The sequence below is a fragment of the Sciurus vulgaris genome (genome assembly GCF_902686455.1).
Source record: "Sciurus vulgaris genome assembly, chromosome: 13".
NCBI lineage: Eukaryota > Metazoa > Chordata > Mammalia > Rodentia > Sciuridae > Sciurus > Sciurus vulgaris.
Window position 1 is genome coordinate 52,763,329 of NC_136474.1, and position 15,090 is coordinate 52,778,418.

Below are 15,090 nucleotides of genomic sequence, written 5' to 3' on the forward strand. Positions count from 1 at the left end.
AGATTATTTTCAAAAACATGAAGTATTTCAGGTAGGAAATGGGTGGGCAGTTGTTAAGAGTATACAGCAACATTCAAATTCCTTTCTTAGGTGAACTGCCACCATAAAACCCAATGAAGTCGTCATCTGATGTTCTGAATAGGGAAAGTTTAAGAGTGAGGATTGGAATTTTACATTTAATCCTGACTTTCAGGAAATGAAAAAAGGAAAATTATCAATCTGAAGATCATTAATTTAGAAAAGAAACTACTGCTCTTTTATGATGTCACTGGAAAGTTCAGATTGCCTGACATATTGCTAAAACCAATTTTGGGGGGATCAGCTCCCAACAAGTCTCTGGTTTCCAGGGAGTAAAGTGTATGCTGATAGCAGAGAGGGAGAGGAGGGCATAAAGATGAATTTGTTTTTCCATACCACAAGGCATTTGTGCCATGGTGGCTATATGTGCCAATATTAGGGAATCCCTCCTCCTGGGAGCCAAGAGGAAGCCTCTCAAAACTGGTAGGGAAAGATCTTTTCCCTACAGCAACCCAGTTTTGGAAACATTCTATTAGTGACATACATTCCTTCTCCCAAAACAATGAAGTGTTCTGTGTTAGTCAGCTTTTTTGCTGCTACTACCAAAAGATCTGACAAGAACACTTAGAGGAGGAAAAGTTTATTTTGAGGCTCATGTTTTGAGAGGTCTCAGTCTAGCTCCATTCTTGGGGCCCAAGGTGAGGCAGAACATCATGGCAAAAGAGTGTGGTGGAGGAATGCAGCTCAGGACATGGCCACGAAGAAGCAGAAAGCTATCTGCACCATACATAAAACATATTCCGAAGGCACACCCCAATGACCTACGCCCTACAACCACACCCTACCTGCCTGCAGTTACCACTCAGTTAATTCCTATCAGCGGATTAATACACTTATTTAATGCTCTCATAACCCAATCATTTCACCTCTAAATCCTCCAGCATTGTCTCACACACGAGCTTTTGGGGAACACCTCACATCTAAACCCTAACATATCGCGTGCTAATAATACAGCTTTTAAAAAAAGCAAAACAAAGTTCTGCATTTTTACAAAACTTGATAAAAAATGGTATTTTAAACGGTTTATACTTCACCAGAAGTATACATCATTATTAAAAATGCACACACTTCACTCAGTGTCCCTGGCACCGTCAGTTTCTGTGCCTGTTCTAAGGCATCCTCATTTTCTGCAGTTATTTCCATCCTTGCCCACATCAGGTTTTCACTTTTTCTTCTGGGTACCTTCTCTCCCTTCGTTGCAGGGCCTTTTTAGGCTTGAGCTCTGGCTCTGAAGCTGCAGGTTTAGCAGATAACCTTGTGGGTCTTCTCTGTGGTTCATTCTTCAACTTGACGTTATCTCCTTTAGCATCCCCTTCAGCCTGTCTCTTGGGGATTGGTGGTGATGACAGCAGGATGTAAGCACTTGCTATAGGGATGCAGCACTGTGTGGCTTTGGTTGGTCCAGGAGTTGTTCTTGCCTCTTCTTCCAAAACAACATTTTTAGAATCAGTGATTCTTAAACGTTGCTCTGATAAACCAGGTTTGAGGACCATTGCAAGAGAAAATTGCTCCAAGGGAAGGCCTCTTTTTGGCAGAACTGAACATAATTGAAATCCTTTTTATGGGTCATAACTGATAATTGAATCAATGCTAATTAATCATTTTTGACAATCTGTAGCACATAGGTCCCCAAGGTGAAAAAACACTTTGTTAGCTGCATAGAATTCTAAGAGCATATTGCTTATGTGCAATGGATTTTAAAATTTTTATAATGAGGAAAAGATTTGGAGAAAACTGAGAATCCAGAAATTCTAAGTGATCTCTCCAGTGGCAGTTAGCAAGCTGATCTTGGTCTGGAATCCTGTGACTTTGCCATTAGGTTTTCGTTATGATGCTTCCAGCAAGGGCTTCTGGGTTTCTGGAATGTCCTGAAACAGAAAACTCTCTGATAATACAATATCTTGACAGCATTTACATTTTGTGAGTTTAACTTCTTATACCTTAGAAATCATTTAAATTACAGAAAGAATATAACAAAATTTGATGGTAAATTTTAGGGATTTTTACTTCATATTTTAATTCCTAAAAGGTTGTGAAATTTTTAATATTCCACAATATATTAAATTGTGAATTTTACTTTCTTTATTGGTCTTTATTTCAGCTTTGATTTGTTATATGTATTCATCCCTACCTTTATAAAATGGCAAAATCCACTGTGACAGGTCATTGAGGATGCCTTGTGAATTTATTTTATAACATCTACTTTGGATAAATGAACAAAAACCATTATGTATGTTAATGCTATGAGGACAGAACTAGGGTATTCTTTCAAGGCAACTAATTTAGAAAAATAGTATTTTTTTTAATTGTAAACAAATGGGATACATGTTGTTTCTCTGTTTGTAATGGAGTAAAGGAATACCATTTGTGTAATCATAAATTTACATAGGGTAATGTTGTTCGATTCATTCTGTTATTTTTTCCCTCCCCCCACCCCTCCACCCCTCTTTTCCCTCTATACAGTCCTTCCTTCCTGCATTCTTGCCCCCTCCCTAACCCTAACCCTAACTCTAACCCTAACCCCTCCCACCCCCCATTATGTGTCATCATCCGCTTATCAGCGAGATCATTCATCCTTTGGTTTTTTGAGATTGGCTTATCTCACTTAGCATGATATTCTCCAATTTCATCCATTTGCCTGCAAGTGCCGTAATTTTATCATTCTTTATGGCTGAGTAATATTCCATTGTGTGTGTGTGTGTGTGTGTGTGTGTGTGTGTATCATGGTTTCTTTATCCATTCATCAATTGAAGGACATCTAGGTTGGTTCCACAGTCTGGCTATTGTGAATTGAGCAGCTATGAACATTGATGTGGCTGTATCTCTGTAGTATGCTGATTTTAAGTCCTTTGGGTATAGGCCAAGGAGTGGGATAGCTGGGTCAAATGGTGGTTCCATTCAAGTTTTCTAAGGAATCTCCACACTGCTTTCCAGAGTGGCTGCACTAATTTGCAGCCCCACCAGCAATGTATGAGTGTACCTTTTTCCCCACATCCTCACCAACACCTATTGTTGCTTGTGTTCTTGATAATCGCCATTCTAATTGGGGTGAGATGGAATCTTAGTGTAGTTTTGGTTTGCATTTCTCTTATTACTAAAGATGTTGACATTTTTTCATGTATCTGCTGTTTGCTTGTAGATCTTCTTCTGTGAAGTGTCTGTTCATTTCCTTAGCCCATTTGTTGATTGGGTTATTTGTATTCTTGGTGTAGAGTTTTTTGAGTTCTTTATACATTCTGGAAATTAGTGCTCCATCTGAAGAGCCACTCTGTAGGCTCTCTCCTCACATTACTGATAGTTTCCTTTGCTGAGAGAAAGCGATTTAGTTTGAATCTATCCCAGTTATTGATTCTTGCTTTTATTTCTTGTGCTATGGGAGTCCTGTTAAGGAAGTCTGATCCTCAGCGGACATGTTGAAAATTTGGACCTACTTTTTCTTCTATAAGATGCAGGGTCTCTGATCTGATTTCAAGGTCCTTGATCCATTTTGAGTTGAGTTTTGTGCAGGGTGAGAGATAGGGGTTTAATTTCATTCTGTTGCATATGGATTTCCAGTTTTCCCAGCACCATTTGTTGAAGAGGCTCTCTTTTCTCCATTGCATATTTTTGGCACCTTTGTCTCGTATGAGAAAATTGTATTTATTTGGGTTTGTGTCCATGTCCTCTATTCTGTACCATTGATCTACCTGTCTATTTCGGTACCAATACCATGCTGTTTTTGTTACTATTGCTTTGTAGTAGAGTTGAAAATCTGGTATTGCTATACTCCCTGCTTAGCTCTTTCTGCTAAGGATTGCTTTAGCTATTCTGGGTTTCTTATTCTTCCAGATGAATTTCATAATTGCTTGCTCTATTTCTGTAAGGTACGTCATTGGGATTTTAATTGGAATTGCATTGAATCTGTATAGCACTTTAGATAGTATGGCCATTTTGACAATATTAATTCTGCTTATCGAAGAACATGGGAGATCTTTCCATCTTCTAAGGTTTTCTTTAATTTCTTTCTTTAGTGTTCTGTAGTTCTCATTGTAGAGGTTTTTCACCTCTTTTGTTAGATTGATTCCCAAGTATTTTATTTTTTTCTAGGCTATTGTGAATGGGGTAGTTTTCCTAATTATTCTTTCCAAAGATTCATCACTTATGTATAAAAATGCATTGGATTTATGAGCATTGATGTTATAACCTGCTACTTTACTGAATTCACTTATGAGTTCTAAATGTTTTCTGGTGGAATTTCTGGGTTCCTCTAAGTATATAATCATATCATCAGCAAACAGGAATAGTTTGAGTTCTTCTTTTCCTATTCATATCCCTTTAATTTCTTTGGTTTGTCTAATTGCTCAGGCTAGAGTTTCAAGGACGATGTTGAATAGAAATGGTGAAAGAGGGCATCCCTGCCTTGTTCCAGTTTTTAGGGGGAATGCTTTCAGTTTTTCACCATTTAGAATGATATTGGCCATGGGCTTAGCGTAGTTGGCCTTTACAATGTTAATGAATGTTCCCACTACCCCAATTTTTTCTATTGTTTTGAGCATGAAGGGATGCTGTATTTTATCGAACACTTTTTCTGCATGTATCGAAATAACCATGTGATTCTTAACTTTTAGTCTGTTGATATGGTGAATGACATTTATTGATTTCCGGATGTTGAACCAACCTTGCATCCCTGGGATAAAACCCACTTGATCGTGGTGCACTATCTTTTTAATATATTTTTGTATGCGATTTGCTAAAATTTTGTTGCGAATTTTTGCGTCGATGTTCATTAAGGATATTGGTCTGAAATTTTCTTTCCTCGATGTGTCTCTGTCTGGTTTAGGTATCAGGGTGATATTGGCTTCATAGAATGAGTTTGGGAGGGTTCCCTCCTCTTCTATTTCATGGAATACTTTGAGGAGTATTGGAATGAGCTCTTCTTAAAAGGTTTTGTAGAACTCGGCTGAGAACCCCTCTGGTCCCAGACTTTTCTTTGTTGGTAGGCTTTTGATGACTTCTTCTATTTCATTGTTTGAAATTGATTTATTTAAGTTTTGTATGTCCTCCTGGGTTCAGATTAGGTAATTCATATGTCTCTAGAAACTTGTTGATGTCTTTGAGGTTTTCTGGTTTGTTGGAGTATAGATTTTCAAAATAGCTTCTAATTATGTTTTGTATTTCACTAGTGTCTGTAGTGATATTTCCTTGTTCATTCCGAATTTTAGTAATTTGAGTTTTCTCTCTCTTTCCCTTTGTTAGTGTGGCTAAGGGTTTATCAATTTTGTTTATTATTTCAAAGAACCAACTCTTTATTTTGTATATTTTTTCAATTGTTTCTTTTTTTCAATTTCATTGATTTTGGCTCTGATTTTAACTATTTCCTCTCTTCTACTACTTTTGGTGTTGGTCTGCTCTTCTTTTTCTAGGGCTTTGAGCTGTAGTGTTAAGTCATTTATTTGTTCATTTTTACTTCTATTGTTGAATGCGCTCCATGAAATAAATCTTCCTCTAAGTACTGCTTTCATAGTGTCCCAGAGAGTTTGATATGATGTGTGTTTGTTCTCGTTTACTTCTAAGAATTTTTTTATTTCCCTCCTGATGTCTTCTGTTATCCATTCATCATATTATAGCATATATTTAATCTCCGGGTATTGGAGAAGTTTCTGTTTTTTATTCTGTCATTTATTTCTAATTTCAATCCATTATGATCTGATAAAATACAAGGTAGTATCTATATCTTCTTGTATTTGCTAACAGTAGCTTTGTGGCATAAAATATGGTCTATTTTAGAGAAGGATCCATGTGCTGCTGAGAAGAATGCATATTCGTTCTTTGTTGGATGGTATATTCTATATATGTCTGTTAAGTCTAATTTGTTGATTGTGTTATTGAGGTCTGTGGTTTCTTTATTCAATTTTTGTTTGGAAGATCTATCCAGTGATGAGAGAGTTGTTTTAAAATCACCTAGTATTATTGTGTTGTGGTCTATTTGATTTCTGGAATTGAGAAGGATTTGTTTGATGTACATGGATGAGCCAATGTTCAGGGCATAGATATTTATGATTGTTATGTCTTGCTGATTTATGGTTCCCTTAAGCAGTATGTAGTGTCCTTCTTTATCCCTCTGACTAGTTTTGGCTTGAAGTCCACATTATCTGAAGTGAGGATGGATACTCCAGCTTTTTTGCTGTGTCCGTGTGCATGGTATGCTTTTTCCCATCCTTTCACCTTTAGTCTATGGGTATCTCTTTCTATGAGATGAGTCTCTCGCAGGCGGCATATTGTTGGATTTTTCTTTTTAGTCCAATCTGCCAGTCTATGTCTTTTGATTGATGAGTTCAGGCCATTAACATTCAGGGTTATTATTGAGGTATGATTTATATTCCCAGTCATTTGACTCATTTTTGTTTTTTGACATGATTTGGTTTCTCCTTTATTTGGCTATTCCTTTAGGCTAGTTCCTCCTGTTGCTGATTTGCATCGTTGTTTTTCATCTCTTCCTCATGGAATATTTTGCTGAGAATGTTCTGTAATGCCGGCTTTCCTTTTGTAAATTCTTTTAGCTTTTGTTTATCATGGAAGGATTGTATTTCATCGTCAAATCTGAAGGTAAGTTTTGCTGGGTATAAGATTCTTGGTTGGCATCCATTTTCTTTCAGGGCTTGGTAAATGTTGTTCCAGGCCCTTCTAGCTTTTAGGGTCTGGATTGAAACATCTGCTGATATTCTTATTTGTTTCCCCCTGAATGTAATTTGATTCTTTTCTCTCGCAGCCTTTAAAATTCTGTCTTTATTTTGTATGTTATTTCATAATAATGTGCCTTGGTGTGGGTCTGTTGTAATTTTGTATATTTGGAGTCCTATAAGCCTCTTCTACCTGGTTTTCCATTTCATTCTTAAGATTTTGGAAATTTTCTGATATCATTTCATTGAATAGATTGTTCATTCCTTTGGTTTATTTCTCTAAGCCTTCCTCAATCCCAATAATTCTTAAATTTGGCCTTTTCATGATATCCCATAATTCCTGTAGATTCTGTTCATGATTTCTTACCATCTTCTCTGTTTGGTCAATTTTGCTTCCAAGATTAAATATTTTGTCTTCAATGTCTGAGCTTCTGTCTTCCAGATGTTCTATCCCTTTGGTTGTGCTTTCTGTGGAGTTTTAACTTGGTTTTTTGTTTCCTTCATTTCAAGGATTTCTGTTTGTTTGTTTTTTTTTTTTTTTTCAGTATCTCTAACTCTTTATTGAAATGATCTTTTGCTTCCCATATTTGCTCTTTTAACTGTTGATTGGTGCAATCATTTAATGTCTGCATTTGCTCTTTCATCTCTTCCTTCAATGCCTGCATTTGCTCTTTTATCTCCTTGTTTGCTTCCCTGATTGATTTAATTATGTACATTCTGAACTCTCTTTCTGACATTTCTTCTGCTGTACTGTCATTGGGTTTTATTGATATAGTATCTAGGTTTGTTTGGGACATTTTCTTCCCTTTTTTTCTCATATTGGTCAGATATTAGTGGGACTCTGATGAGATATTGCAGATTTCCTTTTTGGTTTATAGTGTCCCTTTAGATTTCTAGTATATTCCCTCCCAGCTTTCAGTAGCCTGAAGTCTTGGAGGAACTTGATAATGCAGTGCTTCCGAAGAAAGCTGCCCCTAGCCCGCTACTGGGTCCAGGGCTGGGGGCTGGTTCTGCGTGGAAATCCTCTCACTGAGCAGGCGTGCTTCTAGAAGCTGGCTGTGGACCCTGCGTGCCGTAGGAGCGAGCAGGGCTGCTTGGGGAATTTCCTTGCTGCTCAGCCCTGGTCCCAGAAGCCGCTTGTGGGCCGGGCCGCCACTGGGTTCAGGGCTTGGGGTTGGGTCTGTACAGAAATGCTCACTGGGTGGGCCTGCTCCTAAAAGGTGACTCTTGCTGCCCTGCCCTGCTCCGAGAAGCTGCCCATGTCAGGGCCTGCCACCTGGGCCAAGCTTCACCTGGTGGGACTGACTCACCCCGCGGCTCTATGTTGGTCCGAGTCTCTCAATACCTGCCCTTCTTGAATCCTGAGTTCTGGAACAACGGGAGATGCAGTCACCCTCTAGTCTGCCATCTTGTATCTGTCCAGAAAAATAATATTTTAATGAAAATCCCAATTTAATCTTACATTTAAGTGAGGCTGAAAATAATGAAGGTGCTAGAAAAGACTAAAGTATTATATGTAGCTTATAAGAAATATGCAAATAATCAAAGTATGAGAAACACCACACCAGATCTTGTGGTCCACATAACTCAATATGGTGTAAAGAATATGCATTTGGCTATCTTGTTTTTGTGCCAGGGATTGAACCCAGGGATGCTTAACCATTGAGCCACATCCCCAACCCTTAATTTTTTGAGACAGGATCTCGGTAAGTTCCTTAAAGCCTCACTAAGTTGCTGAGGTTGGCTTTGAACTGGCAATATTTCTGCCTCAGCCTTCCAAGTCACAGGTATTACAGGTATGTGCCACTTCACCTGGCTTGAATGACTGTCTTTTCATTGTCAGTTTTAGAGTATTGGTGATTTTTTTCCTAATTATTTGTGACTTTAAAAATTTCTCCATAATTTTTACTTTCAATTGTAGTAGTTCTAGAGAATTGCATGGGCTGCCTCTTAGATAAGGTGTCTAAATATTATACTTTCAAGTTGTAAGAAAAATTTTCTCAAACTACCATTATAGGTTTAGATTTTATAGTATTAATATTTTATCAAATTATACATTTTTATGTATTCATTGTTTTTTAAAAAAATAGATTTATCACTGTCTAATTGATTATTAATATATATTTATATATAGCACTGCATGCTATCTTTTCTGTCTCATTGATTATATATTGTATGTATAATATATATTATATAAATAATATATGTTAGATATTATACTTGGGGGTTCTGCCAAAGCCTTCTTGTACATTAACTGGAATTGTTCAGTTTCTTTTAGGTGTTTAAATTTTTCACTTTATACTCAGATAATTGAAATGTTGAAATATGAACCTAATAAGTAGTTCTGGAGATTTTACCAAAGAAATCAGTTTCTATAAATGACTCATCTTATTGGCTGCCTATCAGTTTCAGCATAGTAGTTATTATATTATACACTCAAACTAAATATAGAACTTAACATTTTACTTTTAGTTTTTCCTTTGAAGAATGAGAGTGAATGAGTTGGATTATGGGTTACTAAAGCTAGGTAAGATAATAAGTAGAAACTTTCAGAAGATTGATGCTGAAAAATTTTCCCTTGAATATTTGTGAAAAAAACCTGTTTTACTTGTTTGTGCAAAAGCAAAATTAAATTTCATTTTAATTAGTAAAGCTAATTTAATTTAGAAAAGCTAAATTTTAATTTCAGTCTGTTCATTTTTAAATTTAAATTTTGATAAGTGTTTTAAACCGATTTTACTGCATAAAATAAAAAATGAAACCCCTCAAATCTACATTATATGCAAGTAAAATTCATGAATGAAGAAAGTTAATTTAAAATCCCTGTCCTCTATTTTTGCTAAGAAGGTGGATAATTTTGGAGAGTAAACTGAGTTGTTATCATAGTAATCCTGTATTTTTTTAATCCTTGTCTTTTTTTAAATTTTTTTGTGTTCAAGTATTTTTTTTCTTTTAAAATATACTTTTATTTGTGCATTATAATTATACATAATAGTGGGATTTGTATATATTTGTATATGCACGCAATATAATATTATCACTTAAATATCTTTAAAAAATTTATACTTGGAGATAAGGCAGAAAATTTTCAGTATTATTTTCTTATTTAAATATATATTTCCCCTCTATTTCTTATATTTCTTCCTTAACAGTATCACAGATATTTAATAAATAAGTGGTTAACCATTATTTTCCAAATATTACTCTTTTGTCGATATAAGAGAAAAAACAGGACGAGGTTGTGGCTTAGTGGTAGAGTGCTTGGCTAGCACTCATGAGGCCCTGGGTTCCATCCTCAGCACCCATAAGAATAAAATAAAGGTATTGTGTCCACCTTAAAAAAAAAAAAAAAAAAAAAAAAGAGGAAAACAAATGCGTTATTTGTGCAGTGTAAGTGTGATAACTTTAAATTTCACTATATTGAAGTAAAAACTCCTAAAATATATTTTCCCAAAATACTAAAAAGAAAAACTTTTGTTGTAGTTTTACTTCCACCCAATTATTTAAATAATTTTTATAAGAAATACATGTTATGTGAAATAATTAGTGAATTTAAGCCTGCTAATTACCTCTGCCTTCACAGTTCTCACAGGATAGGAAAAATATTTTCAAGGTGCAAATTTTAGTTTCTTATTATGATGGTTGCCAACATTTTCTTTAGAAAACAAGAAATAAGTAAAAATTGAGCTAGGAGAAAAAAAATGGTAAAAATTTTCATTGGCTCATGTAGTTGACCCTCAGTTATTGAACTGACTTTCTTGGATCCTAAGTAGTTTGTCTTTTGTTCTTCCTTTTTTTGCATTCTATTTAAGAGTGGAAAAGTGGAATTAGTTGTTCAATTATTCTCACTTGAATAGGACTAATGAAAGGTTTGGAGAGGTTGAATCCAAGTAAGGCCTACCCTTTATTTACCAAATATAATTAGGGGTTGCACAGTAAGTTCCTCATGGGCTATAATTGAATCAGAATTTTTATAACAACATTCTTGATATATAGGTTGGTTGATGCTACTTTATTTAAATTTACTTTAGAGTTTGCTTTATAAGAATATTAGAGTTTATGGAAAGTGAAACTGGAGGCATTGTAGTGTACATGTCTTTATATTAGTCAATAAAATTTTTATAAGAATTTTCATATGTGGAAAAATTGAAATTTTTAGTAAATCTCCATACACAAACCACCTAGATTATAGCTTGTATAGCTATTAAACTTGATTTATCATGTATTTATCCAGTTATCATTCTATCTTAATTTTTTGATGGACTTCAAGGACTTCTTCCTAAATAATTAAACAATAGGTATCACAGTTAAATATTTGTTTATATTTTTTTCTTTTGAAGTGAATCTATTTACAATGACAGATTCAGTTGTACCACTAGGAATGTTTTGACAGTTCATACTGCTGTGTAATTCAAACTGCACATCAAAATATAGACTCTTGCCATCATAATCTCAAGAGTTCTTTCCTGCCTCATCTATTTATCAAAATGTAGACTTGCCATCATCTCAGAGTTCTCTCGATCCTCATCTCCATTCATCAAAATATAGATTGTTGCCATCATTTTATTGCCCTTTCTCATTCAGACCCCAGTTCCATCTTCCAGAAGCAACAACTGTTCTGATAATTTTCTGTTCTGATAGTTTTACTTTTTCTAGAACTCCATATTAATGGTATCAAGGTATTCTTTAAAAATAATTCATCAGGTATACCAGATCATAGTTAATATAAAAACAACAAAGAATATTGGTTAGCATTTCTAGACCTGTAGTTTCTACAAACTTCTTGAACATTAGTTTATGTTAATATTCCCAATAAAACATCAGAACTTGAGGTGTTAAGAAAGTTAAGGTATGTACTCTTTCCCTTTCTTTCTTTGATTCCAGAGTTTTGTTTTGTACCTGGGATTTAACCCCGGAGCCACATCCCCAGCCCATTTTTTATTTTGTATTTTGAGACAGGACCTCACTAAGTTGCTGAGGCTGAGTTTGAACTTGAAATCCTCCTGCCTCAGCCTTCTGCTTTTTAGATTATTAGTTACATGTGCTGCCTCAGGTTAGCATCATTAAGATAAGGACCGATGGGGACCTAGGTTGTTTTTGTTGTTTGTTTGGCACCAGGAATTGAATACAGGGGTCTTAACCACTGAACTACATCCCCAGCCCTTGTTATTTTTTGAGACAGGATCTTACTAAGTTGCTCATCCTGAGCCACTGGGATTACAGGTGTGTACCACCATACCCAACTGGAACCTATGATTTTTAAACCCCACCTCAAAACTTTGTGTTATTTTTGTGTACCCATCAAAAATTGTAGAAAGACTAGCTGGTAAACAGCTTACTAATAATATCTTATTATCTTTCATGATTCAAATATCAAAAAGAAGAACTAATAAAGTGAAATTATAGGGCATGTTCTTTTGAGTTTCAGACTGCATAAGTGAGATCCCAGATATGTATTACTTGGTATATTTTAAACCTGATCCCTAGGACTTTACAAAAGTATGATCTCAACTTCATTGAAATGCATTATTTTTTCCAGTTCTTTTCTGTTGTCAAAGAATGATAGTAATTGATTTATTTCAGCTTATATTGTTTTCCTCTTGGAAAATTAGTTCCAGTAGGATTATTTTCCAGGACATTTTGTTGTCACTTTTTTTTTTGTAGTAATACACACTTGTCTTTTAATTTTGTTCACAAATAATTAGAAAGTGGAATGAATTGTACTCTCAAAATTCTGTTCAGAAATCTATCTCCTGGCCATACCATTGCTCATTTATATTACCCATATGGGAGTTTAAGTACTTCTAAATAGTTCAATTGTTGGCCCAAATATATGGTAACTGTTCTTTGAAGTGAATAAATGACACTTGGCTATTTTGTTTTTTGTTCTTTGAAGCCAAAAGTAATAGCCCAGTTATTGCTTTGTTTTCTCTTCCTTTCCCCCAACCCTCCCTGAATTTTCTTGAATTGTTATCTTGGAGAATGCCTTTAGCATTATCATTTTTCCAAATGGTTTAGGGCGATACTTTTGAAAAACAGCACATAAAAGTCCTTACTTTTTAGAGGTGTATTTTTAAATATTTATGGATAAGAAGTTATGTCTTGGATTTGCTTTAAAATAATAAAAAATTGTGGGCGGTAGAGAAATGGGCCAGGGTACAGAAGAAACAAGATTGTTCAAGAATTAATCACTGTTTAATCTGGATAATCTGTCTTTTTTGTATATATTTGAAATTTTTCATAAGTTAAAAAGTAAAAATAGGAACCATGTGGAGACTTTTGGAAATTTGAATTCTACTTTAACAAATAGTATAGTGTGTGAGATAGTCATGTCTTTCACTTTTGAACAAGATTGTTTTACTACATACAAATTTAAATTTTTAGTATATTTACAGCTTGGTGAGTACAAGCAATTATTAAAAGTGAAATTTTGTCCTTTCTCACAGTATATTTAGTTGAATGACTGTATTGATAGTTCTCATTATTTCAGGTTGTCCAGCAGCCCTCAGGAGGCATTGCAAAACAAGTGACCACAATTTCCCATTCCTCAGCATTGACCATTCAGAAATCTGGACAGAAGAAGATGCCAGTGAACACTGTAATACCTGCTAGTAAGTTTCTTCCAGGTAGACACTGGTCTATCTGAGCTCCTTCACACTGGTTTTGGAACATGGTGGGGTTTTGCACAACTTATTTGTTGTATTAAGAGAGATTTGGGGGCTTGGGATTGTAGCTCAGGGGTAGAGCGCTTGCCTAGCATGTGTGTATGCTATACTTAACACTGCATATAAATAAACAAGCAAACAAATAAATAAAAGGTCCATTGACAACTTAAAAATATTTTAAAAAGGAGAGATTTGGATTTTTAAAGTTGGTACCTAAGAGAAGACTGAAAGATAACTCTTATAGTCTTCAAACATAGACAATTTTAGGAGTGTATATTGTTTGGTGAAAATGAAGCAACTACTTATGGTATTCCATAATTATATAAAACAGTCTACTATTAAATAAGTATTCTTTTAACTTTACAAAATTTGCTATAGCCTTTATTTCTTTTTAAAATGTAGTTTGGAAATCAGATAAGGTAGAGCTTTTAAGTGTTTTTAAAAATATTAATATAAAGGATATATTATTAACATGTTTCCATCACCTTTTGTATATGATATTTTTATAATGATTCTACAGGCAATTCTAGACCAAATAAAAAGAAATGGAGAGATCTTTGTATAAGATGATTGTTTTAAATGTAGTTAATATGTTCATTGTTCTGTTTGAATTTAGTCAAAGTTCTGAGGAAGTTTGAAATTTTCTTTGATGGTGAAAAAAAAAAATATATATATTCAAAACTGTAGCTCTGAATTTTTCCTAATGTGGCATGATTGCTATTTTGGTATTCTACTTCCTAATTTTTTGTTTGTTTTTATAGCTTCCATTCTAAAACAAATTACTCTGCCTGGAAATAAAATTGTGTCACTTCAAGCATCTACTATTCAGAAAAATAAAATAAAAGAGAATGGAACAACATGTTTCAGGTAAAGAAAATAAATAGTTAAAAACTTGGTCTAGTTTAAAAAGTAATATTTAAGAAAAATAACAGGTAACAAAGACTCCTAAATAAAACAGATATATCAATGCCTTTAAAATAATCTAACAGTATTTTATTTAGTTTATAAGCAGTAAAGTCTCTCAATCTTAAGTATTTTGCTCAATGAATTTTGAAAACCATACCTGTGTAATCATAATTTGGATGAAGATACTTTATGTACCTTTCAAATCAATTACCCACATCTCCTGCCTCTGGCAGTTACTGTTCTTATATCCATCACCATTGATCATTTTTGTGTATTCTTGAACTTCACATATATGGAATATTATATTATTACAGTAGCATCCCTTTATCTTCAGTTTTGCTTTCTGTGGTTTCAGTGACCAGCTGTCATAAGTGGTCTGAAAATATTAAATGGAAAATTCTAGAAATAATTTTTATGTTTTAAATTGTGTGCCATTCTGAATAGATGAAATCTCTAACCATCATGCCCAAGAAGAAAATCATCTCTTTGTCCAGCATATACATTCTGGATGTGCTACCCATTGGCTAGTCATTCAGTAGCCATTTATGTTATTAATTTATGGTGCTTATGTGGTAGTCTAACAGAGCATCACAATAGCTATGTCATTCACCCTGTTTAGTCTCATTAAGTTGGCATTGTATCACCATAACATCATCACAAGAAGAGCACAGAACAAGATATTTGAGAGAAACCACATTCACTTAACTTTTATTACAGTATACTGTTGTCATTGATCTATTTTTAACTTGCATTGTATGTAATTTATAAATTAAATCTTACTG

The 15,090-nt window shown here is 34.5% G+C and overlaps 1 protein-coding gene across 1 annotated transcript in view; it reads left to right on the top strand.

Annotated features, from left to right (window-relative positions):
• Positions 1-15,090, top strand: part of TAF4B (TATA-box binding protein associated factor 4b) — a 144,776-nt gene that overhangs the window by 37,137 nt on the left and 92,549 nt on the right. Inside the window, exons 8-9 of the mRNA XM_079109408.1 lie at positions 13,228-13,348; positions 14,164-14,269. Coding sequence (XP_078965534.1) covers positions 13,228-13,348; positions 14,164-14,269 — 227 coding nt within the window. The remainder of the gene's footprint in view (positions 1-13,227; positions 13,349-14,163; positions 14,270-15,090) is intronic.